This window comes from Zootermopsis nevadensis, unplaced genomic scaffold (assembly GCF_977971745.1).
Source record: "Zootermopsis nevadensis isolate Lab colony 2312 unplaced genomic scaffold, Znev_1.0 Znev_ptg000031l, whole genome shotgun sequence".
NCBI classification, from domain to species: domain Eukaryota; kingdom Metazoa; phylum Arthropoda; class Insecta; order Blattodea; family Termopsidae; genus Zootermopsis; species Zootermopsis nevadensis.
Window position 1 is genome coordinate 2,171,153 of NW_028259163.1, and position 26,386 is coordinate 2,197,538.

The 26,386-nt window shown below is 38.6% G+C and overlaps 2 protein-coding genes and 1 long non-coding RNA gene across 8 annotated transcripts in view; 2 read left to right on the forward strand and 1 right to left on the reverse strand.

Moving 5' to 3' along the window:
* The window catches only part of LOC110828446 (uncharacterized), a 26,642-nt gene extending 20,896 nt beyond the window's left edge, over positions 1–5,746 (forward strand). The window contains exons 4-5 of the long non-coding RNA XR_015538028.1: positions 1,096–4,290; positions 5,496–5,746. This is a non-coding gene — a long non-coding RNA (uncharacterized LOC110828446). The remainder of the gene's footprint in view (positions 1–1,095; positions 4,291–5,495) is intronic.
* Positions 504–10,384, reverse strand: LOC110828441 (pickpocket protein 28). Of its 6 annotated transcripts, none has more exons than XM_022061180.2 (12): positions 10,234–10,384; positions 8,361–8,518; positions 6,254–6,434; positions 5,474–5,680; positions 5,022–5,151; positions 4,053–4,201; positions 3,406–3,607; positions 2,756–3,026; positions 2,564–2,623; positions 1,647–1,842; positions 1,349–1,440; positions 504–1,212 (listed from the first exon to the last, which is right to left on the reverse strand). In XM_022061180.2, exons 2-12 carry the CDS (start codon positions 8,503–8,505, stop codon positions 1,067–1,069), a joined length of 1,779 nt encoding a protein of 592 aa, XP_021916872.2. In that variant the 5' UTR covers positions 8,506–8,518; positions 10,234–10,384; the 3' UTR covers positions 504–1,066. The 6 variants fall into 6 exon arrangements, with proteins under 6 accessions (XP_021916872.2, XP_087215507.1, XP_021916873.2 ...); XM_087359381.1 differs by having other exon boundaries at positions 8,361–8,655; positions 10,234–10,379; XM_022061181.2 differs by lacking the exon at positions 10,234–10,384 and having other exon boundaries at positions 8,361–8,712.
* Positions 10,385–11,302: 918 nt separating this feature from the next.
* bsf (bicoid stability factor) lies at positions 11,303–26,327 on the forward strand. The gene is made up of 21 exons (XM_022061168.2): positions 11,303–11,490; positions 12,260–12,408; positions 13,044–13,166; positions 13,538–13,805; positions 13,924–14,155; positions 14,714–14,905; positions 15,350–15,557; positions 16,680–16,895; positions 17,645–17,898; positions 18,293–18,463; positions 19,088–19,219; positions 19,643–19,838; positions 20,175–20,388; positions 21,227–21,458; positions 21,865–22,024; positions 22,334–22,628; positions 22,850–23,072; positions 23,176–23,374; positions 23,635–23,913; positions 24,881–25,032; positions 25,747–26,327. Exons 1-21 carry the CDS (start codon positions 11,351–11,353, stop codon positions 25,810–25,812), a joined length of 4,101 nt encoding a protein of 1,366 aa, XP_021916860.2. The 5' UTR covers positions 11,303–11,350; the 3' UTR covers positions 25,813–26,327.
* The last annotated feature ends 59 nt before the right edge of the window (positions 26,328–26,386 follow it).

Sequence of the window (26,386 nt, forward strand, 5' to 3'; positions counted from 1 at the left end):
TTGAAAGTTACCCACTTGCCATAAGTTTCTTTCGTGATTAAGAAGATAGGACGTAAGAGTTGATAAATGTTTTCTTACGTACGTGTTTATACGTCGTCTGCTATCAATCGATACGTATGTGATATATATGATAACGATTCCATATGTTCGTAACTTTAGTTTTAATAATTCGACTAGGATAATTCAGAATACAAAGGCTCAAAGAACGCATATAGAAACTCTTGAACAGATTTCACTTTTCTTGTCTTGTTACATACTTTAAGAATGACGTAAGTTTCGGCAACTTCCATTTCCCATAAGGCATCGGTGCTGCCACCTGCCGTGATCTTAGAGAACGAACCCTACGATTGTAGAAAGATGGTTGTACACCAGAAGGAAGTATTTGAACACCAATTCACAAGTTTACTTAACACTGAATGGTCCGTCGTGATCGGTAGATTTGTACTTAAGGGAAATATGGTTCAGGGAGAATGTGCATAAGAAGTTATAATATAACACACATCTTAGATGGTTTGTACAGTCCTACATAAGTGAGTTTTATTGTTAAAAGACATTGAACAGAGAGTTTTTAGGTTAGATACTTTGTTTGCTGAACTCCGTCTTTTTTCCAACAGCTAAGAAGCGAGAAACAGGAAAATGTCATTGTGATATAGAGATTCAGATTTCTTGAAACACCGTGCACATAAATGATTTTACAAAGAATAATTTTAAAACACGTGTGCGAGTACCAAAACACTAGATTTGTCACGATATTAATCAAGACATTGCAACTAATTATTGTGTAGAATACATCTTAAAAGAATGTTTTATCTCAAATCAAATACAAAAAATCGAGGATGTACAGTTTCGTTGTTTGGATGAGATAAATAAAAAAAATACACATGGGACAGCACGCTTTTTAATGAACAGAATATATTTGAATATTTATGATATAATGTATTTGTGAGGTATGAAATTAATATAATTCACTAAAATTGTGCTATTTCTGGAAAAAAAACTATGTTTATGGGAGGGAGGGGGGTAAAAAACATATGATTATTCGATTTTAGGCTGTCGTGCCCATAATTCACTCAACAAATGGATAATTGTTCACAGCTGTGTTACGCCTTCTCACTATGCCGCACCAAAGTCTTACAGATGCGAAGTACAAAATCTCCACTGCACTCAGGAAACTGAAGCCAATGAACAGCCCCAGGAGTCCCCCTGTGCTGGCTGCGGGGGGAACATATATTAAACCTGTTAGACTGTATACTGTGATACAAAAAACTTTAGTTAATATTTTATGGTTATAAAATACTGATTTGGACATATATATGTCATTTGGGAACAGGCATGGGGCATGACTTACATAGAAACTCACTGAGACCAAACAGCTCTGTCTTATAGTAGCTCAGGAATTGCGTCTCCGTGAAGTAGAGATGCACCACCGTAATACTGTTTCTGAAATTGAAATATAGGGAATCTGATTAAATTTGGAGATTTATTGAATTTCATGGTGTATGACTGATATTCTTATCTCTTTAAAAATTGTGCTGTTTAAATTTTGTCGAATTTGGCCTTGTAGGAAAGATGTTGTCTTTTTTTCACAGGTGTCCCTTTGAATTCATTCAGCACTTTTTGTTCCAGAATGCAGCATCATTTTTTACCTCATTTCATCATTTAACAGGACTGCTTCTTCTATGTAGCCTTTATTCGCAGCAAACGATGCATTCATGTGGCTGTGGGTCATGGACGACACGTAACTGATTTCGTTGCATCCGGGCAGACACTGACAGACAGGGTTAATCCAATCTTCTGGCATGTCAATTTGACCTTCTTTTAGAATCTTCATATCAAGAAGCTCTGAAACCCGACAGTTAAGGGACATAATATAGACAGAGAAAGAAATGTGTATGGAACAGACTGAAAATGCATACAAAATTTTTAGTCACATGCGGGGAAAATGGCATGGATGGGAGGATAATATTAAAATTAATCTTAAATAAATTAGGTGTGGGGATAACGATTCGTCTGATTTGGATTAGGGTGTACGGTGGCAGACTCTGGTGGACGCAGTAATGAACCTTCAGGCTCAATAAGAGGTGGGGAGTTTCTTGACCAGCTGAACAAATATCATCTTATCGAGAATGACTGCAAATTCCAGTATTCTCCTGGTTATGTAGTTCTGTAATACCCAGTAAAGGTTTTTTAATTTAAATTTGTGCTGTCTCGAGTCTTTAGATTTTTTTTTCAGTCCCTACTGCCCCCCTCCCACGACCATCCTTTTCTGTGATACATAAAAATTTCTTTGCATTGTTCCTTTCAATTATGCCATTTATTTTATTGCATGATTGTCATTTTATGTCGAGATCAGTATTTTTATTGAGAAGGCTGTGGTAAGATAATATTGGAATATGCCAGGGAATCAATGTCTGAGATTGGGTTGCGATTATAAGTGGGCGTTGGTAATGTATGTAAGTGTTACTGTCTGATTCAATGCACACAAGAATATTTGTTATTAATACATCGCAAAACAGCCAAAATGAACCTGTATAATTTGCAGCTTAAAAGTTATTCTACTCACTTCGAGCCTTGTTTGCACAACTCTCCTCCTCCTTGCCACATATAGGAGTATTAATGTCCTCTGAAACAAATTCAACAATTTTAAAATTATAAATCTGACATTTGATTAAAATAGACTCATGTAAAACTTGCCTTCTGCCTTGAAAAATGGGGCACTTAAAATAATGAACTGTCTTAATTTGTTGTCACGTACTTGGCAGGTAGAATGGGACGCATTTGCAGACATCGAAGGTATAGTTGGCCTCACACTCCAGAATGCAGTTCCTCTTTGTGTATGTACGGTAAAACTGAAGATACTTGTCTTGTGAATAGGCGCACTGTCGGCTTACTTCTTTCACATTACGGAGTGACATTGTGGAGTTGTTAATGACTGGCTTGATTTTTATCCGATACTCTCTTCCTGGCGCTATCAGTGACCCAAAGTCTGCGATCTTGGGCGTCTCCACTGGATTGTGAAGGAGCAACTGAAACGGTGTGACATACCAGACCATTGAAAGATGATTTAGTCACACTGTTTTAATGTGTGTGTCGAATTAAATTTGTTTAAAAAATGCAAAAAAAAAAGAATGCTGCATCTGTCCATCCATTTCTGGACCTTGGATCTTAATTAAATGGGTATTGAGAGATTATTTTGTGGTAAGAATCCGCCTCTTAAGAGCTTTAACTTTGGGATGGCCGATAGAGTTGTACTGTATGGATTTTGAAGGCATTGTGCTGAATGTCACTGAATTGTCTCCAGTTGTCCAAAAGATTTCTTTGTCTTGTAGAAAAAAATGATAAAATGACGGTTGAAATGACATGAAAAAATTCGTGCAAATGCCCAGTGTAAGCCGTGGCCCTCACCTTGAAGCCAACACTCGCAGATGTCGAACAGTGAAATTGTTGTAATTCTGCATCTAAGACAATAGTCAATCCCAAGTGAGTCCCTGAACCACGAGGTCTCCAGGGGAGTGTATCGGGGGAACTGCTAGGTGGATATCCTGCTTCCGGAGTCCAGTCTACGGTATCCATTGGAAAGGTCACATTCAGATCGGAGAGATTACGTCTGTAACAAGTTAGGAAATATATATCATAAATGCATATCGTAACAATTCTGTTCAGTTTTCCATTGGAATTGTAAGGGGTAAATGGCCTGTGCGTGGGCATGTGGCTGAGTTATGATGTAATTATTGGAGATGTCCCTCGTGGTTGACTGCGGATTTCCCCGGATATAGATCTTAGACCTGCAACCTCAAGTATGCCATCCACTGATGATGGCAGATGGGGATGGAGCATCGGTAGAATGATGAATTCGGGGGCAAACTGAATTTTCTCATAAATATCTGCCCCAGTGTCACTTTGTGCAGCACAAATCTCGATTGGACTGAGCTGACAAATAACTGCTTGACTTTTCATTGGCTAGATCAAGTAAGATGATTTACCATGGAATTGGCTGCCATAGAGAATTCAGTATGTTTAATTTCTCTGATGTTTTTAGAGTTATGGCTTACGGGTTTCTGAATATATACTCTCTCTTCACTTTGTTGAAGGAACAGCAGATTCCTTCATCTGTTAGTGAAGGGTTAAAGATGTCAGTGCAGTTCTTAAGATCCCCAGCAAAGTAACAAGCTTTGATCATTTCATGGCATGGCTGTCTGACCTGTAACAGAGTGCGAAAGCTACGTGAATGTGGAACCAAACATAGAACCAATAATACACCGGTTGATGTGGCCTGCCGCTGTCAATGAGGTACAGACTGTTTTAGATCAGTTGTGTGTAACCTATAAATAAATCAAAGGTATGCATATTTTTATGACTTGAGGTTTTCACAGCAGTGTGTCTTAAGATTTCTGTCTTCTGGGTTGTCGCACCGTGTAGTATGGTAGATTTCAACCTACGTTTCAGATGGGCGATGACCTCTGAAACGTTGGTAAACATCTACCATACTACACGGCGCAACAATCCGGAAGACAGAAATCTTCGTACGCATATTTCGTACCAGAATAAATTTTAGAGGCGTTCATTAATATAATATGTAAATTAATTAAGAGTGAGTTATATAGTTAGTCTCTAAATTTTTATACATTTTGGTACTGGAAGGGGAGTCGACAGTGGAAGTTGTTGGGCGAATTTAATATTTCTGTTTTTTGGTTCAGTATAACCTCAATCTAATTTTTCATTTTCCTCAAAAATGGTTCTTCGTGAAATATGAAATGTAGAGCCTAATAGCATTTGTAGTTCTTTTATTATTTTATGACTCCAGTTTTGTATGTAATTAATTATGTACCAGTATATTTGTTTCTATAATAAATTGACATCAACAGTAGAGACTGAAATGTGATGAGCTGTGAGAAGGCTGGAAACGTGTGATCGTTTACACCTTGTTCAGATAAAATTAAAAAAGAAAAAGCTTTTGTATAATAATAACATAAGGATCTATGTGGGATGCATGGGTCTGTGGCACTGTTTTATTTACTTACCGTCACCATGAAGTTTAGGATAGTGTCAAAGCCATCGGATTTATTACTATATTTGGTTATCGGTTTCTCTTTGTTAGAATTATTACACACATCCTTCATCAGTTTCTGGAATAATATGTCTGTTTTATTTCTGCAAGAAGAAAAGAGTATAACAGAACAGAGATAATGTAAAAAAAAAATCTTTCTGTACGTCACATGCAAATAAGTCTTCTTTCTGTTTGCGTAAAATTAAAACACAAATTCAATGAAGCTATTACATCTGAATGTGTCATCTTCAAAACCATTCAAACAATTGTGACTTAAATTTGTATTTTACATTTTCACTTAATATTAATTACTTAGTAACCGACAGCATCATTAAACAAAATACAAATAAATGAACATAAAGTAGGGTTAGGTTGTAAAACAAGCGACAGATATTAGCATATGTTTGTGCTTAATTCATTGTGTACTTTGATTTGTTTATCCTCTCAGCTTCAGATTTCCGTACTTCGTTCATGGTGCAGATGGTGATCGCTGGGAACGGAATGTCGGTGAGTTGAGTAGTCCTTGCCCCAATGGAGACGATGACCGGGGTCTCGTCCCACTTGGCGTAAACAGTGTTGATGAAGTAGCCCGCAGTAATGGTGGCTAGAATGAATGCCACTGACCAAAACAACCTGAAAACAACACGATCACTCTCTGACTCACTCTGTGAGCTAATCGTCAATAAATCAAATTCCCGCGTCTCTTCATTGTATGCAAGAACCTGCCAGATAGATCCATCCCACAGTCTCTTATTTTACTTATCCATTTTAATATTATCCTTCCATCTATGCCTAGATCTCCAACGAGGTTTTTGAATAAGATTGCTGTGCATTTATCATCGCTTTCGTATGTTCTACAGTAATAATATTTGGTGGTAAGTACAATTTTTATTAGCTTTTCATTGTACAGTTTTCTCCAACCTCCTTTAATTTCTTCCTGTAATGTGAGACCATGTTCCACACCCATACAGAGAAACAGGTAGAATTATATGGTAAAATCTTTGGTGACCAGCCACATCAATATGGATCCGTGGTCGTACATTTCAGGAAGTGATATTATCATCCGTGGTGATGTTGGAATATTTCGTACAGTCGCCGCGAGAGCTTCGAGTCATGAAGATGGAACGCAAGGTTAATCTGGTAGATCAGATAGAAAGAGTTGTGATGTTCAGGCATTTGAGTGGGTGACGTAAATTTTATGTGTACCTTTCCACAAAGTGCAGCTTTTTGTCGCCGACATATTTGAGACCATGCAAGGTGCTCCTGTCACAGAATTCGTTGAACAAATCAACACATGTTGTGCAACTGCAGCTCGGCACGGCGCGACCGATGAGTTTGTTGCCGTGTTGCGTGAGATGTATATTTCTGGTGTAGCCATGGCTACCATCTGTAACAAATAGTTGGATGCACTTTTAGGTCACCGAATGTCTTATTCATGTTTGCGGGAGGGTCCAATTTCTGTTCTCGATATCCTGACCGGCGTGTCCCTCGTGTCATCTGGTTGCGTTGAAGTAGCGGAGCTTATGTATTGAGGACAGTTTTTATTTCGATTTAAATTTCAATCCATCTTGGCTGTTTTCAATCTACGTTCGGCGTACTGAAATGCAAAGTCGAAAAACAGTAGCAAAATATTACCTACTTCTGTTCTGGTTAGTTTTATGTGGTAATAGGTTGTAGAAAAATACGTGAGTTGTTAAGCAGCATTTTTTATAGATCGTAAAACATCATGGTAGCTGTAGAAAATATTTTATTTAAATTTTTGTTTTGTTTTATAAACCTAATGAATGGAGAATTAAGAAACTTTTTCTGCCCTTGTTCAGTGAGAAACTGTTTCGTAGCTGCCATACGTTTTTTGAGTAGAAGTGGTTTGTTTAACTTGGCGACACATTCACCCTGAAGATGGCAGCTGGAATTTTTGACGAAACTTTGGTTTAATTCTTAACATTCTACGCGGCTCAACCCCGAAAGTCGAAGTTACACACATTGACGACAGATTAAAATGTGAACTTAAAGGTGGGGAGTGTTTCTGGGTATGCTATTATCGTCACTTTACGCATGACACCATTAGGCGTACAACATGGAACCGCATTATTCTGTTTTATCAGTTAATTGAAACTATTTTTGGATTTCGATCGAAATGAAATTCGTGGGGGTTAACATTTTTTTCTCCCATAATGCAGCGTGAATGAGTAATCCTATAGTGACCTTTATTGCTTATCGTCTTGATCAGAGACCGGCTGGGATTAAAAAATCGCATGTGTCATGTTTTACGTCCATTACTTCTTAATGGAAACCAGAAGAACAAGGAAAGTCGATTTAAATATTCTGTTCATATTGAACTTTGCCCTCACCCCGTCATGCAGAGAAATATCGGTAACAAAATGACGATGTTGTTCTGCGTTTCGGCGTCGTGTAGACTCGTGAGTTGTTGCCAACGTTTCCGACAAACCTACTGTACCTATCTTCAACCCTGAAGTCTAGTCTACACTACATCATAACATAGGGAGAGAGGAGGTATAGCTTCACGCCTCGGTCGCCTTACCCCCCGAGAAAACCTTTGGTACCCATTGGATAGGGGGCTTGACTGTGGCAAAGTGAAGAACTTTTGTCCCTGCTAGGATTCGAACCGCGGTTGTCTGTTCCGTAGATTGCATTGATTGCCTATGGTACACAAATACCCAGGCCTGCCTCCACTTTTGCCAACATTATGATGTTACAGGAGAAGCAAATTGCTGTGTGAACATGGAATTAGAAATATTCTCATATCTCTTGGTGTTTTATTATATAGAATAATCGAAGAATCATGGAACCCATTTCTGACGCATATTCTGTTTGTCAACAAATAAACTGAAATCAGGAATCAAAAATAAAGTATTAAGTGTTGGAGATGTTCAGCGATGAAAGAATTTACTCTTTTCCTCATGTCTGATTAACCCCGGTGAAGAGTTTCTGTGCGACATTGAAACGATTCATCAAACGAGATATTATCGATTTGTTTGGTACAGGAGAATCAATAAACATATCTCTAAATTCATTCTGGCAACTTTAAGTAAGAACGAGACGCCAGGGAGTATTCAACAATGAACACTCTTTTGACTACTGGAAAAAAAAAAGACATCCTTGCAATTCTATTGTTGAAAAACAATTTACGGACTGGCGTAAGCAGGTTACAACATGATGTGTATGGTCACAGCTATATTATGTGTTTATTAAACTAATCGAATTGCAACCATAAACAAATATTCAAATTTGTGTTACGTAACATTTATATAAACCTGTATTTACAGACATAGATTTTTCTGTGGCTTCTTACCGAAATTGACCTTTCCAAAGCTCCCGCTGATAGTGTGAATTTGCTGTCCGTACTGTGGTCCATAATCTCGTCTTCTTGCGTGAAGATGGTCTCCCCTTGCGAACTGGTCCATTACCACATTACGTTTCTTTGTCTTCCTCAGCATTTACTCAGCAGGACTGTTCAGATACGTGACAGGTTATCACATTGGTACTCAGCACACGTTTTAAGTGTTTACGTTTCAGAACTTCTAAGTACGGATTCTTAACCTCAACACTAGTTGGAGGTGAGTATTTACGATCTATTAAACTGGCTCCTGTAAATACATAGGTCTACAATGAAAAAGCGTGCAGCAGGTCCACAATTTTTATTTGTAATGTAGTTCATAGTTATTAGCTATTTGAAGATGTTGAAAATATGTTCACTCCTATATAATAACCAGTGTCCGTCTACGACTGCGCAGTTCGGAAGAAATTTAAAATTATGTTCTGACGGTGGCGACCCTGGAGGCAAGAAATCCAAACGCAGCAATAGTGGCGTTGGGTCCGGTCTGTACCTTTATCTTTCGTGCATTAATGGTTCTCGTCACTGAATACATGTAAAATATCTCACAGAATTGACGGTTGCCTTATGTTTGCAAGAATATGTAACAAACTCGTGGGAATACGTAAGTGTTGCACCGTCAGGAATCAGACCATCTTGACAAACGAGGTTCTTGATTAAGCACAAACTCTCACGCAAGAATCCAATTATGGATCTTCATTTTTGCTAGGTTATCATGCAAAACGCCGACCTCTGCTACATCTGGCGAAGACAAAACACGCATATAAACGCCTTCAGACATCCTTTGCTACGAAAATGAAATTAAGCCCTTAAATTCGAGCAACTTAATTTTCATTAGGAAAGTTTCATAATTTGCTTCAGTCTCACCATGTCAAGTTCTGTATATAAATGTAAAATAACTTATAACAATTTCTTCCCACATAATTATTTACCAACCCGATATTCATAATATTCCTAACTTCAATCATTCAGGCCATATAAACACTGCAGCAGATACGGCTGTATTATTTCATTTCTACTCTGAAGAAGGAGGCGATATATTCCTCCGAAATGCTGATAACCAACTACATGGCGTCATAACTCAGAAGACGACAACAAACAGAATATGTATGTCTTCTATTTTCATCGCCCTGATGATGGAGGCAGCAAAGACCTCTGAAACGTCGGTTAGCTTCTACCAGACTACACAGCGGTACAACCCAGAAGACATCCACATTTATTTTAATTACAAATTTGGTAAATAGACTTACGTATGTACTTATCTGACTACTAATTATTCCAGCCTTAAAAGAGTTTATTTAACGACGTTTTTCAGAAACTCAGACTATGTTGCGTCGAATGAGAGGATACTAGTGAATAATTAATTAGAAAGGATGTCGAAAGGAAGTTGTCGTGGCCTATTTCAAGGTACTATCCCGGCATTTTTCCTAGAGGTACTGAGGAAAACCACGAAGATCCTCAGTCAGAATATCCTGTCTCCGGGGCGAGTTGAGAAAGAGTATGTTATCAAGTCTTGCAGTTTTAGAGATAATTACACATAATTTAACTTTTACGATCTGTCGTATCGTGAGTCGAGAAAATGTTTGACTGATTTCGTATTCCTGAAATATTATTGTAACTGCATCAGGTAAGTAACCATTAACAGGCGAGTGCCACTTAAGGGAACACTTTTTCTTAGAAAGAGTTGATCTATAATTATTAGACCTTTTCAAAGTTAATAAGAGTGTATACCCTTCCGTTCACGTTATCTCATCGACCTCATCTATTTTACATTATGTATATAAGTATTTTTACAGCCTTTAACAACAATAAAAGATCGCCATGTACTTACCTGGACGACTTATTCCATTGTCGTTATGGATACAATGACGTTAGTTGAACTCGCCACTTCTCGTAATAAGAGGCAATCATGTCTGCGATTCCTTCAACATTAATACACTAGAGCTCATTGCACTTCGCCGTCTGTTCTGGTCAATACCTGAACACACAAATACAATAATGCCGAGTTACTTAATGGCTGCTGTATTACACGACACGTAACGACTTATCAGGGAGGAAGGTGCTTTTAATACACGCGTTTTCCTGATAGCGATTTTTTTTTTTACAAATTTATGTACACGAAACTGTTTTAACGTCATGAATACGAAAGTATAACGTGAAAATATTTAAGTCTAAATAATTACATGCAATATATTACTATTATTAATCATTATTTAGATTTGTAAAAGCGATGTAGAATTTCAAAATGTAACGTTAATGCAGAATTAACCAAATTTCAATTGAAAAAGTATATCATTTTTGTTAATTTCGGGAGAGATGTGGATCAGATGGGGGACAACAAGCTTCTCTGAAACGTCATTCAATTTTTACCCCCGACAACACGTCCCAACATCCCAGAAGACATCTTCATGTTCGTCGCCGTGATAAACTGAAATTTTACCAATGATAAGATGATAATTAATGTTCAGGTTCTCATGAATGTGGGTTATGTCACTGAATTTTGGGTTTCATTAGTGTAGATTTAGAGGAAGCTTTGACTAATCTTAGTAAGGGTAGGAAATTTTGACGCCCTTGTGGTCTCGAAGATTGTTACCAACGTTTCGCTGGAACGCACTGTCTCTATTTTCAGAATTAATCATTTGTTCTTCCAAAACGTTGGTCATGTCGTACAAGTCCATACAGCGTCACAACCTAGGGGGCAAATACCAAGAGCGCAGAGTCAGCGTACAAATATCGGGAACCATAGGTGACATCTGTTATAAATAAGTGTAGTTACATGAAGGAAGGATTATACAGATTCAAAGACGATTATATGTGACAGCCATCCTTGCCAAAGAGAGCAAATGGTATGGTAAATTTCTTTAACCTTCGTAATTTCGATGTTGCAAGTTACCATGGACTTTTTCAAGTTACCTTTGGTGTCGCGAGGGTTGCATTTGGTAAAGAGTATGGCTTGTATTCTGCGTTCATCAAAATATGTCCGTAATTTCGGTAGCCTAGCACGAAGTATAGTTTTTAATTCAAGTAGAAGAGATGTCGATGGAGCAATTATACAAAACAGTCAGTGTTTAAGTACTGGTCTTACGAAGTAAGTTTCAGTAGTTTACACCATGTGCAGTGGGGTTAGGTCATACAGACCGGTACATTGTTTCAGAAAAAAACTATTGTTAATGTAATACACATAGAAAGTCATGCACTTTATTCTTATGTAGTGGATTGTAGTTTTTCTTCTGTTTCTAAGTTTTTCAGGCTATTTAACAAATTTACTGTTTGGGATTCATATAATGTGTTCGTGAGTAGGCTGCCTTCACCTGAACTTTGTTTGACTTTTCTACACTGGATTCACTGAATACATTGAGTAAACCAATGTAAGGATCTTCGAATGTAAAGTTGCCCCCAGAACTTAAAGATTTGTACATCGCTGATGATGTAAAGGTTTGTCTCTCCTGAGCCACTTTACTTAAATTCAACAGTCTGTTTCATTATTTCCATTTCAGTATATTTCTCCACTCATGCATCTTAATGTGGCTGCCTCCATGTTATTATCCAAAGTTTCATGGATCTGATAAATGTAAATAAAACAAATTATCCATGTTTGTCAGTAAAAGATGTAATGATGTTGCAAGTGTGTACTCTGGAGGACAGAATGTATGATACGATATTCTTCAAGAGCTCAGAAATATCCTGTTCTTTATCAAGGTTCATTCCTTTGTCAGCTATAAAAGACTTGTTATATAACATTGTAGGGACAATTTCAGTATGCTAGTAATCACAATAGGTTTCCTAGTTTATTTTTAAAAGTTTGGTTTAAATTCTGCTCATTTCATGCATAAAAATTAATCCTTCTATACATTTAGGTCTCTGGCAACGCAAGCTGTTCCATCGCATAGCCATAATGATTCAAATCTTGACAAAAGCCTTAAGCGTCTTGATCATGATGTACGTCGCACAGGAAGAATAACAAGAAGAGAACTGGAAATTGTGTTGGAGGAATTACGTCACACAAGTATGATTATATAGGGTCAAAAGAACGCTTATGATACTAAGAACTAATAACAAATTGTGTATATATAAATTTATTTTAGTTGGGAATTTGTTGGTAATTTTAAGGAATGTGCTCAATGTACTGGCATATTCTGATGGCTGTAAGACGTCCTTTCAGTTGGCAGCTGTTAAGTATGATCACATGCAAGATATAGTTAACAATGGGTTTAGTGTACATATACCTAAGTTTTGAGGTTTTTTAGGCTTTCATTATGAAATATTTGATATAGCTGTTTGAAGCAGATTAAATTAAATACTGTAGTATGTCATTGAGTTGTAAATTTATGTTTTGTCTGTACTTAAACATGTGAATGAAGGCGGGTGGCTGCAGGATGCACTGTAGCAAGGAACATAGTTGCATATTTGCTGGTCAGTCAATGTCTCCCTCTCTCTTTCTGTGCATAACACTAGACTTGTCCACGTTTGTGCGTTTCCATATATTCCATGAAGCCTGACTGCATTGTACTGACTCCCTGCAGCCAGACGTTTAAGCTGTCTGCATGCGCTTGTGTGTACCTTTACATATCAGCTTAGAAATTCGTTAATAACTTAAAGAATGAGTATACAGTACTGTTACTTTAATTTTTCTTTTAACAGGATCTGCTACAAGTACACAGTCTCTTCTCATTATTCGATGCTGCGGCAATTTGGTGCCGGAGGCTTCTCCGGAAGTCCGTACTCAGTTGGTTGAAGAAATCTGGAAGACTCTGGAGAATATCGGTATCCGCACATAATTTCTGTTTCCGTGATTTGTAAACATGAATTTTATGTCATGCTCTAACATTCGTTTGCCCATAAGAACAACTTCATGCACTAATAGGCATTATACTAAAAATATTGTTGCATGAAAGGAATGGTTTGACTTCTTAGGTTTTAAAGTTGTATAATGAGGAGCTTCGTAAGTTGTAGCCTCTGTCAGATATTATTAGGATTGTTAGATCAAGGAGAATCAGATAGGTGGGGCCTTTACCTTTACAGTTTTCCTTATTTATACCAGACTTAATTTCTCTACTTTCCATTCATGTTAGGGGATTTTGCAGTTTATAAAATCTGTGTACAGTGGCGAACACTGTTTATTGTTTATATTGCAGGAGTTCCAATGGATGTTAGTCATTACAACGCATTGCTTCGAGTGTACTTGGAAAATGAACATCTGTTTTCTCCTACTGATTTTCTGGCAAATATGGAACATAAAGGTGTTGAACCAAACAGAGTGACGTATCAGCGTCTGATTTCACGTTACTGCCAGCATGGTGACATTGAGGGAGCCACCCGCATCCTCGAATTTATGCGAGAAAAGCAGCTGCCCGTGAATGAAAATGTGTTCAACGCCCTCATTATGGGGCATTCGCAGGCTGAGTACGTCACTAAATTAAATATTTATTTACTCTGTTCAACAAATAGCAGATTTTAGTGACAACAGTGATGAACACGTTGAGTTCTAAACATGTTCATATTTGTTTTGGTTACCCCTCAGTGATATGGAAAGCGCATCTGGTATCCTTGGAGTTATGCAGCAGGCAGGACTTGAGCCTAGTGCTGACACCTACACCACTCTGCTCTGTGGCTATGCTAAGAAAGGTGATATTGATGCAATCGCCAAGACATTAGAGCAGTGCGATGCTAAGGATATACAGCTCTTAGACAGAGATTATATGGAGGTTATATACTCTCTTGCTATCAATAACCATCTGGAACATGTCGATAAAGTAAGTTTGTTTTGCGTTTACGTTTAAAAGTGAGGCAGGTATCTCAGTCAGTATACTGACTGGCTACGAGTTCGATCCCCGACGGAGGCAGAGGATTTTCTTCTGACCTCTGAGTCCAGACCGGCTGTGGGGCCCACCCAGCCTCCTGTCCGATGGGTAACGGGACCCTTTTCCAGGGTTAAAGCGCGGCCAGGGCGCGACGCTTACCACTTACCCCCATCTAGTGCCAAGGTTGAGAATCAGTAGGAGCTATACTGCCTCTCCCCTAAGTGCCAGCATGACGTGCGATGGGACGACTTTTCTGCATTTTAATGTATACACATGGATCAATTTTCTTAACTTACGTCTGGCATGCGAACTTTTCCCCTTGCCACTTACACCCCTGCTTCGGAATAATTCTTATCAAACCATTGAGGCCGAAAGTCGTTGAAATTATACGTAAAACTTTATCCTCAAAGAAAACGCAGTGAATCTCCATTACAAAAACCACGCAGTTTACTTTGTTCGGAAATAAGCGCCGACATGAAAATCTTGATCTGTGCTTTTCTTTTTGTTAAGTTGATAGACCGAATGAGACAGACAGCGGGATATAATCAGGATGCTGTGAATCTAATCTTACGCCTTGTGAATTGCGGACATGAGGATCTTGGGTATAAGATTCTTCTTACAATGCCACGGCCATCTCGATCCGATGGAGAACAAGGGTTTGTAGGCTCCTTCTTTATCCGCCAGCTTGTGAAGGCGAATAGGGTGAGTAAGGAATAATAATAAAGAGGTGATACAATTACTTCTGAATAAATTCTGCATATTTTCTACAATTCTTTGCAAGTCTCAGTACTCATGATTACTCCCCCCCCCCCCCCCCCCCTTCTGTTTGCTTATTCCTTTGTATAGTGATGTGGAAATGCATTGAGACAATATTAATGTTCCTCTGATCTATAGTAATGCTACAGAAAAAATTTAAAAGAATTGACCAATTAAGACTCCTTCAATGTATTTTCTGTTCTTGATGCTTTCCATTATTCCTGTCTGCAGTTAATTGGGCCATTGGTTAATCGGGGGAAGCCGTTTATTTTGAAACAAATCTTAAAGAGCAAACTTTTTTAACTCTTTTCGTGGAACTTCGCTTAATTGGGCCAAAGCGTTCTAGTCCCGATGTGAGATCCAAGTATGTTGTTATCTGTTTAATTTCAGCCAGTAGAGAAAATTATATCCATATGTGATAAATTGGAGAAAGAAGATTTAAACCCACGGGCACTATTGGTGGCTGTGGAATGCAGCATCCAGTCACGGAATATTGATCAGGCCTGTGCCCTTATGCACACAATGAAAGAAAACAATATACCCATCAGACAGCATTATTTCTGGCCTCTCCTCGCCAGCCATCGTGACAATGTCAATGGTAAGCATCATTTATTGTTTTCATTCCTGTACTGACCATGGAGATACCAGTAACAGGCTTGGTATACGAGGCGCGTCCACAAAGTAAGTTTCCCTGGGGCCGTTCACAGAAACAAAACACAATTTCATGGAAATATTTATTGCAACAGATACAGCAAGTGTCCAGCTATTTTTCAACATATTCGACACCGGAATTGAGACATTTGTCATACCGTGGGACCAACTTTTGAATACCTGTGTCGTAGAAGTCTGCCGCCTGGGATTGGAACCACTGTGTGACAACCATCTCCGCCTCTCTGTCATTCTCAAAACGCTGACGCTGACCGGACAGGAATTTCTTGAGGTGTAGGAAAAGATGGAAATCACTGGGAGCGAGGTCCGGGCTGTAGGGTGAATGATTAAACACCTCCCAGCTGAACTCCTGCAGGAGACTTGCTGTCCGTCGAGCCGTGTGCGGCCTAGCGTTATCACTGACCGCACTTCACAGTCGGCGGGAGCTGGAGTAAGAACCTCAATCTTCAACAGCTGCAACGATGCTACTGTGAGAACGCGGGAGGTGCCGTTAGTGCATGCGCCATGCTACGTCATTGCTCTATCACGTACGCACAGTCGCTTCGCGCAATATAAGGTTTGCTAGCTTTGGGACGAGTGGGAAACTTACTTTGAGGACGCGCCTCGTATTAACAGGGAAGCAAGTCTGCATGAGGAGGTTAACAGGAACTATCGGTTAATAATTGCACAATCATCTGTTTTCCTACATAACGGTAATTTCCACTAGTACAGATTCTGACTAATATAAATTTGTCAAATTAAAACAAATATTTGCACTGGCATTTTTGTTGAGACATTAAAGTTTTATATACAGAATGTAAATCTCCATACGGAATTTGGCGTGTGTGTTGTTAGAATGCTTTATTTTTTATTACCATCAGACTGAATTTTAAATATAGACTGTTACTTCAGAATACATTTATTTTAATCGTTGGGTTTTTATACAGGAGAAGGCAACATGAATATCCTGATAGTGAAGGGAGAAGATTTAATCTTAGAAGAGTATTTGATCCTCTTATTTTGTGACCGTGCTTGATAACTAAACCTTTGTTCTGATTTTGAATGATTGCAGATGTGTTAGATATACTGTCACGCATGTGTACTGAGTTTGGGTTAACGGCTGGAGGGGAAACGCTGAAGGACTATGTTATTCCTAGCTTGGAAAAGCAATCGTCTGATCAAATAATATCGCGTCTCAGAAGCTGTGGAATTACCACAGCAACTGCCGCAAGCGCTCTCGTAAATTATCGCCTGAACATGAACATGATAGCAGAAGCAGCACAAACTGGTAAGGAGGGCAGTAACTTCTAACCTAACCTGTGCAATATAACATTAAATTCACCGTTCTGTGTGTTGTATTGCTTCCCTCCCAATCATGACTTTCAGTCGATTGCAAAACTATGAGTCCACACTTTTCGATAGAATTCAACTGTTGATGTTATGGAACTCACCAGGGGTAAATGCGTCATTTCCCTCAAGAACCACGTCAGTTCATTCACTTACTAAGCATGGGTATCCTTATCTATTGTCTGTTTCCCACAAATATGACGAGTCCTGGACTCATGTTGTTTGTAGATTTTGATTTAGGTTTTGACCACAAAGAAGCCATTGAAAGCCACAGCAACTTGCGTATATCATACCAGCAATGAAAAATACATGTAACCACATAAATGTTATGTGGGTACTTATATAAGGAAGTGGTTCATGGTAAAAGCAGCATGTCCAAAAATAAGTGTAACTTAAGATCAATTCCTTTGGGGTGTGAGTTTGGCTATTTTGAAGTTACCGCAGTCAATTAAGCCTCGTGAGAAAAATTGGTCTGTAATTCAAAACATTTATCTGAGTGATCACATGTTTTTGCCCTTTAAAATACATAATGGACAAAGATTGTTATTTGTAACCATCTGGAAGTGCCAACCCATGTAATATTTCAAGTTAATCTCCTATCTGATCTCCCATGCTGTTACCGATGATACTCGATGGTTTCGTCATGTTTGTCGGCGTGTTTTACTTTTTCCATTGCAATTGTTCGGACAGCAATGCGGTATCGTGCCTTCTACTCAGCTTCATCGCTAAGAAGACCTTTAGTGCAGGCATACCTTCATACTGAAGACAGAGATTCATTTATTTCCATTTTACGGCAAATCCACGACAGCGTTGACAGAGCGGTGCTTGCAGACGACGACTCGGCTTCAGTGGTGCCAGACCGTACAGAGCTTGTTGGAAATTTTATACTAGATATTGCATCTGTCAGCCATAATAGAGTGCGAAGGATTGAAGTAATATTGCAGGTAAGATTTATTTCAATTAAATCATGCAATACCAAAACCAAATATATTTGATATACTTTTAATGTATTTATTAATCCCTTCCACGAATGAATTTAATCATCCTGTGCAAAACGCACATCGTCGGTTGACGGTGATGTGCAAGTTCGTCTCTGCCACTGACGTGGTGTGGTTAGAGGTGAATTATCCACTCTTCTTTCAACATTAGAATCATTCTTTGGTGAGACAGTGCCAAGGATAAGGAAACGTGCAGTTTTACCTCCATTCGCACATCTTGGATTGATACTGCAGCGTAGGGATAGTTTCACCTTTTATCTTTATTTCTAAGCGTGAAGTACTAGAATGATTTTGTCAGGTTGGAAGATTGCCGTCTAGCATCGCTTATGCTGTTTTCTAGGGACTGGTAGAACAGGGACTTGGTTTGAGCAATAGTTCTGCAGAACGTCTGCAGGAAAAACTCGGAGAAGAATTGACAAGTGAAATATCCAACCTTCTGGGGAAGTTGACATCCGGAGAACTTGTTCCCACCACGTTGACCAGGCCTACACCGCCCCCACCAGCTGCCATGGTGAGTTATTGCTATATGCGGTAGTCTCAGGTGTGACCTTGCTGCTGCGTGAATGTGACATGTTAGATGTGGTGCCATTCCAAACATAAGTGATAGGTGTTACTTGAAATTTCATTTAATAAATATGCGAAGTGTTTAAGTAAAAAATAAGCACATGAATGTTACAAAATTTTCTGACGCAATCAACCATGTCACTTTTGAGTCAAATGCCAACATTTTGAAGACTAACTGTGTCTCCATCTTTGTGATAGATTTGAGGAATGACAGAAGTTGCTTATATGTATGTCATTTGGTCTCGTTATATGACTGGATGGTGGAGTCAGGTTGTGGTCACTTCTCTCACTTTGGGGACACCATTTCGTGTTGCGTAATATGGAGTATGATCGTATGTCCCTTGTATATTTTGCTCGTGTTACCTGGTAACCCTGTATAGGCCTATCTAGTTTTCCAGAGGAAATGCTAAAACTGTGGGTAGTTCAAGTTGGTTGTCGTAGTTGCCATGACGAACCATTGAAAAAATGTGTCATAGTTTTTATTAATCGGGAAATTTTGGAGAAGGATGTGAACTGCGCGATGAAGTATAGTGTGTGGCAGAAGCTGTCTTCACTTGTCTTATGTTTTCAGGATGAGGGACAGTTGCTGAAAATCCAGAAAATGCTAGAGGAGAAAGGCGAATCTACTCGAGGCATTAAGAGACAACTTCTCCTCTTATACTGTCGCAACAGGGATCTTGAAAAAGCTGAGCAGATAATGAAGGTAATGTATTTCATACAGCCATGACTCATTAAAATACATTGACTGAGTAATTAGGCACCAACATTTCCTTTTGTAGCCGTTTAAAAGAATTTACTGTTACGGAACCTGATGGTTCACGACCATAAAAACAATATATGATATTATGAGCCAGTTTAATTGAGTTTACAACTTCACAGTCTACCAGTTTTGCTGTGTTAGTCATCTGCGGATGAGCAGTGGACTCAGCAGCTGCAGTTCCGCAGAATTCTCATCCCAATGTAACATTAAAACAGCATAACTTAATGTGTACGCAAATCTAGACCTCAAAACTAGATGGAAGAGAATGGTAGAATTTCTTACAAATAGAAAACCAAACAGAGGAATATTAGAAATTTTCTATTGTAAGATCTGCATCTGGTAAATTTTGTTTTGTTTTGTTATTAGGAATTGGAAGCAGATAATTTTGTTTTTACTGGTGGAATATATGCTCATATGTTGGAACTATATGCCCATCACGATAAACTGGAGGAAGTGCAGAGCATTTTAAAGAAATTACAAGAGAAAGAACCTGACTTTGCAATGGACAGTTCAAAGATCATAAAAATTGTTACTCTGTTAATAAAGTGTGACAAAGTACCAGGTAAAAAATATATGTTCAGTTGTTTTTTTATTACTTTCATTTGTAAGATTGTTATATATCTTAACTATAGGAAGTCTGGGTTTCTTACATTCTTAGAAAATCTATGAATATAATCAAATTCAGTCCTCGACACGTTGTCTGATAGTCCGAATCACTATTTTCATCAAATGGTGTGAAATTTCCAAGAATTTTACAGTGCTCTTAATTTACGCATTTACTTCATGTAAGCACGGCTACAGCAGGTTTACGTATTACCTCCGTCTTGAGACCAAGAAGGTCACAGTCAATGTCTTCACCACTGTGAGAACTTCATTACATTAATTTCTGTGTTTTCAGAGGCAATTAATTTTCTGAATGAGCACTCGGGGGAACGTAAATTGGAGGACCGAACATTTCAGTACAGTGCGGCTTGCTGGCGACTCCTTAACTCACTGGCGGAGCAGGGCAAATGTGATGATCTGAAACAGGTGTTTGATACACTCGTCAAATGCGAATACATTGAGGTGAACAACGTGTTACTTGGTCCGATGATTAAAGTTCACGTGGTGAGGTAAGTAGTGAACATCCTGTTTGTTCATTTTCTAGTGTTACGTTTGTTTCAGTTACACTTTGCAACAGCCCATCGCTACGATATGCATAATTTCTTGGTATTGTGGTGGATCTTAGGACTTGGCTATTAATCATTTGGGATTTCATGTTCTGCTGCTAGTAAAACCTGGTCTTATGTGATGATTCTAAAATATAGATAGAAGGTATAGATTTTTGCATCATATTGTCAGTAACTTTCCTGAGGTTAAGGACTGTATTGAACTTCCCCCCCCCCCCTCCATCTTTTTACCATTAAGTAGGCCACATTCACTTTTTCTGCATGGTCTCTATGGTGATATGGTACTTACACCATAACTTGAATTGTCCGCAGAAATTAGGGTCCTGTTCTTTCAAACATTATTTTACATCTTTCTCCACATTTAACATTTATTGGCCATGCATCACAGCGTATGGTCCAGCTGGTTGTATGTCACAGTAGCGTACTGTTAAACCATTAAATCTGGCCGGCCAGCACCCCCGTAATATGGGGATTTAACTCTCTTATTTATGTATCATAAAGATTGTTACTGTGACCTCCCCAGTATTGCTTCATCTGTTTCTGGTATTGAGACAATGTCTGGGAGATCATCCTGATAATGTGGAAACATCAAAGAAACAGTGGAAAAGAACCGCATTTTCTCTTCTGTCTACCGTTATATATAAAATTGTGTACGTGTAGTTCTATGATGTATTGTCCATATCGTAGATACATTCAGTCCTTTCGAAGATGCACATGCCTTTCGATCTTAATTTCAGACAACACCTCACAAACATGTTTTTTTTTTTTTACTCCCGTCTAGAAATGATTTAGCTAAGGCGCTGGAAGAGTTTGAGTTGTTTTGCCAGAAATATCGTGCCACACCCTGGAAGAATGAATTGGCATGCAAAATCATACAGGCAGAAGATGCTGAGGCCCTCCAGAAGCTTACAGATCTCAGCACGCAAGTCCATGGAGAAGTGAACAGCTTGTATGACTTGGTGTTTGCTTTCGTGGAGTGCGGTAGGATTCGTCAGGCACGCAAGATATTGGAGGTACACTTCGGTTGGTTTTCGTTGTTGGGAGGGCATTATAACACAGTGTTTCTCATTGTGGTCAGACACTCAGATATAGTTCAGTGTCTTACAGCATCCCAAATTACATCTTACGATAAAACTTAATGAATTTGTGTTTGTTTATGTACAAGCACGAACTCTGAAGGTTAGTACAAAGTTAAAGACCAATTTATTATACATTTCTTCCCATATTCTAAAAAAAAAAAACAATTTGAAAACTAGATATTTGTCCTATTCTGTCGAGTCTGTCAGAAAGAGCTAACCTCAATAACTTTGCCCCCTTCCTTACACCTGAGGATTTAGACAAATCCAGTTTTACAGTGATTCTGTAAGTCTTTTCTGTTTTTTGTACTTTATACAATTTAATTGTATAAATTTTGTGTAGACTCCTGGATTACGTAGCCGACCTCAGCGACTTAACTCAATATGTGAGCGTTACCAGCAGGAAGGAATGGTGGCATCGCTCGAGGGCTTAGTTGAAGTCACGCGTGATATTTCTCACATAGATCGCTCGGATATTTACTACCATCTTCTGCGTTCCTACTGTAAGTTGAGCCTACTATCTGCAAGATATTAATGCTTTTATGCCAGGAGTTTATAATATAATTTTCTTTTTACACTTTATTGCTTATTTTTATGTATTTTATAAATGTAGAGAATGTTGTGTGTGCTAGAAGCTTCTACTGCTTACCACGTAAATGTTTTTTTATTCACATTCCATCCTTATAAGGACAAGTGGGCTTTGCCTGGAACCTGAAGATTCATTATCATGGTATTATACCCTACCAGGCTGCTTTGGTTCTGAATTGAGAATGTTCTCATAATACTTTTGTGTCTGTACTGGATTTTCATAGGCAAATCAAAGGATGCTGACAAAGCTCTTGGACTCTGGACGAGGATGCAAGAAGAGGATGTGCAAGCATCTGACGAGTTTCTGTCAACTCTTGGAAATTTCTTGAAGAAGGAAGGGAGGGAGGTACCATTTGTAATTCCAGAAATAGTGGAAGCCCCGCCCATTGCAGATGTTCACAGAGGGAACAGGAATAGCCATGGAGCTCAGGAAACTGGAACAGGGTTAACGGCAGCACAGAAATTCAAACAAGCCCTGCGCAAAAATAATCTTGATGATGCACTTCTCCACAAGCAGTTGTAAGATATTTTTCATAAAAATTAACTGACACTTTTTTAAAATAAAGAACTGAGCTCTCATAGGTATTTTATTAAATGAACTGCATCTTATAAAATCTGATACCCATAGTGGTCTGGGTTGTGATGCAGCAATTTCGCATTGATTTTTCTTATTTATATCAGAATAAAATTGATCAGTATAAGTTAATAATTTTCATTTTTTATTTTCTTATTTTTTAAAGCATCGAAAGTACAGCTGACCAGAGCTTGTCAGTGAGTGATTTGTCAACCCTGATCGAGGGTTTGGTAAGAGCCGATCGGTGCGGAGAAGCGTCAAAGGTAGCACTAGGAATGCTGGAAAGGGGCGTGTTTCCTGTATCCCACGTTTTGCGCTTCCTACTAAGTCGTCTTGCAATTGCTGGAGACATCGATACAGTGACAGCCATCGGAAGTCTACTCACGCCAGTCAGTATCAGTACTGTGTTGTTTGGGGAATTCTGATTATTTTCACAGCATTCAGTCATGGAATGTGATATTGTAACTTGATATTGTGTACTTACTATTATAGGAAAATAAGAAACGGGCTTCATTTGATAACCGTTTATGCCATGCCAACATCGTTGCTGGAAAAGCTACAGAATATTTGAGGACGTTAACGGCAGAAATCGAGAACGCTGAAGAAAGTGACCTTGAACAACTAGCTCAGAAATTTCCAAGAGGTGGAGCCATTGGAATCTTAACAAACCATCCAGAACTTCATTTGGACTGTAAGTTAACTCGTTACTTTTGAAAGGAGCAGATTTTGCTCAAGCAAAAAAGGGACTTTCTATCAACTGAATTATAGAAGGTCACTGTTCAGCATCTTTCACGTGTATCCCTCCAAAGTCTGGAAATAACATCGGAAACTCTTAATCAGTTGCTCAGATAAAAGTCTTAACAGCAGAATTTTGTTGTATCCCTGCTGCTAAAATTTTAGTTCCTTACAGTTGATTATTCTGAGCAACATATCTGTGTACTTCTATTCCAGACGAACAGATGGCTCTCAAATATGCTGAAAAAGGCATCACGGCCCCTATCAATGTACTATGGACGCACTTGTTTGCAAAGGGACAAGATGCTGCAGCCAAGAAGATATGGGATGAATATCTAGTTGGGTCTCCTCGTATCATGTTCCAACATATTCTTCAGGAGGCACGTGAGGCGCGTGATGAAAACATTCCTCGCAAGCTTATTGCCGTACTGGGGTGTGCTGCCGTTTCAGAAGGGTCTCGTGGCAGTGCACATAGCTGTCTCATTGATGTGCTTGGTAAGTACTGTTCGCGACTAATCTTGAGACTTGCAAGGAATGCAGGAGTCCGAAGCTTTAAAGACTGACGCTATCTTTCCTCCTTCACCCCACTTCCTCACCCTGCAAGTCTGAAGATTACACTCGCGAACTATAGTTAGTTAGGCTTAACCTTTTATTATTCCTTGATTGATTCTTGGGTTATTTAATAATTATGTTTCAACTGCAGAGCTTATATATATATGTAGCTGGAGTGAGGGAGAATTTTATCATGAACGGAGAAAAGGATTTGTAGAGAAACCACGAAAAACTTGATTGATGCTGTGTGGACTTGTAGGTAGATCCATTTTGGAGAAATGTGTTGTCTCCTCCGTATTTAGGGCTGAATTTAAAGAACTTATATTGGTGTGATCGACATTAGGTACTTCATGCTGAGGGAAGAACATAAAGTATCTGGGGTGTAAGGTAACTTTCCCCCACATGCTTAATTAAGCACCATTTCACTGAATGTATGTGGGGAAGTATCAAGATGGATCTTAGGGAGGTGGGCCGTGAGGATAGTAAATGGATGGAGCTGGCTCCAGATCAAGTTTGGTGGTGGGCTTTGGTGTTGTCAGTGTTGGACCTGCAGGTTCTGTTACCAGGGAGTTTGTTAGTTATATGTGGGGCAGTGGAGGTATAGCTCCATGCATTCTTAATCTTGACTGCTGTACCTGTGGGGAAGGACCGCCCTGATGCAGTTGGATGGGGGTTGAGTTGGTTCAGAAACTGGTCTCGGCATGGTGATGACAAGAAAAATATGTACCCTACCAAGAATTGAACCTTGGTCATCCATTCCATAACATCACCATCCTGACTGAGCTACCACAGCCCCTAATATTGAAGGTATTCGAGAATAAAATAATGTATCCGAATCACGCAGTGTGCTGCGTTAATCCAGGCTTGCATTAGCAATTTTAATTATTTTTTTTCCCCCCAACTCCCCCAGTGAATACTGAGAAGTATGAAGATGCGCTAGTGGCATTGGAGGAAGCTGTGAAAGATGTTTGTTTGGAAAATATAAACAGAATAACACTACTGAAGTTACAAAATGGACTGCTGAAACAAGGGAAAACATTCCCGTACGAAGTACCAGTTAAGGTAAGAAACTTATCATATCACATAAAATACAATGTTACATTATCAAATATCTGATAGAATTATCGTGACAACTGTCTCTAACAGAACGTGGGTCGAATGTTTGAAAATGTCTCTGATCCCGAGACTGAAGACAAGTTTAATATTATGCCTGTGTCCAACAGAAATTGTTTCAACACAAATGGAAACAAAGATCAAAAAATTAACTAAAGACAAATTTGAATAGGCTGTTGTTTTATGTTCATATAATTTTGTAAATTGGAATTTATATGAGAAAAATTATTGCTGTCACAAATGGTAAATGGCACTGTCCGCAAAATATGTGCAGAATTCTGTAACAGACTACTGCGTGTATAAAATTTAAAGGAGAACTGTTATCAATTCTAGTAAATTTGGGGACATTTTTTTTCTTTTTTGTGTGTAATAATTTAAGGATTCTATTGTTTTACATGGGGTGATGTGGATTGCTTAACCAGTGGATTCAGTCTGATTAAATTACCTATTCAGACCAGCCTTTATAGTAAAAGTATCATGCAAGACAGGTGTATCAGCAAAATAGTTTATTTACAGGATGCTAAATTCTTACACCATGACATATGCTGCCGTTTTATGTCGTTAGATCAAATATCTCTGATTGCGCAAATATATTGATACTCCCTTCTGGTGTGATGCCCTTGATTATATTGTTCATGAGTATGTTTTTCTGTTCCTTTGCAGAATACAAAAAGCAGTAGTTCCAGTTCTAGTGACGATGAACCATCATCCGATGAAAAGAAACAGTAAAAATAGTGAATATTTCTAAAGTTTTTTTTTTATTTAAGAATTATTGGTTGCTTTATTCTATGTCCCTTGCTAGTCACGGCTGATTTCCGTAGTAATTCACGTTGAAAATATTCATATCAGATCTTCTCATTTAATAATAGAATAAAATAACCATTTAATGTATGATTTGAGGTTTTCACAGCGGTGAGTCTGAAGATTTCTGTCTTGTGGGTTGCTGCGCCGTGTAGTATGATATGTGCACATTCATCGCCCTGATGACGGAGGCAGTATGACCTCTGAAGCGTTGCTAATCGTCTACCATACTACATGGCGCAACAACCCAGAAGACAGAAATCTTTTAACCATTTAATGTTTCTTTGGGGAACAATGGATTTTCAACGGTAAAATGAGGGAAAATGTAATTCTGAGACTCATTTTGAATTTTTAGTGAGGAAAGTCCATGAATCAAGGAACACTTAAATGGGTTTCCATTTTGCCACATTCTGTTAATAAAAATTTGATAGGTTCTGAGATTATTTTATGAACTACTCATATTTTCAGTATTCCTGTCAAAATACAATACAAAGTACCCAAG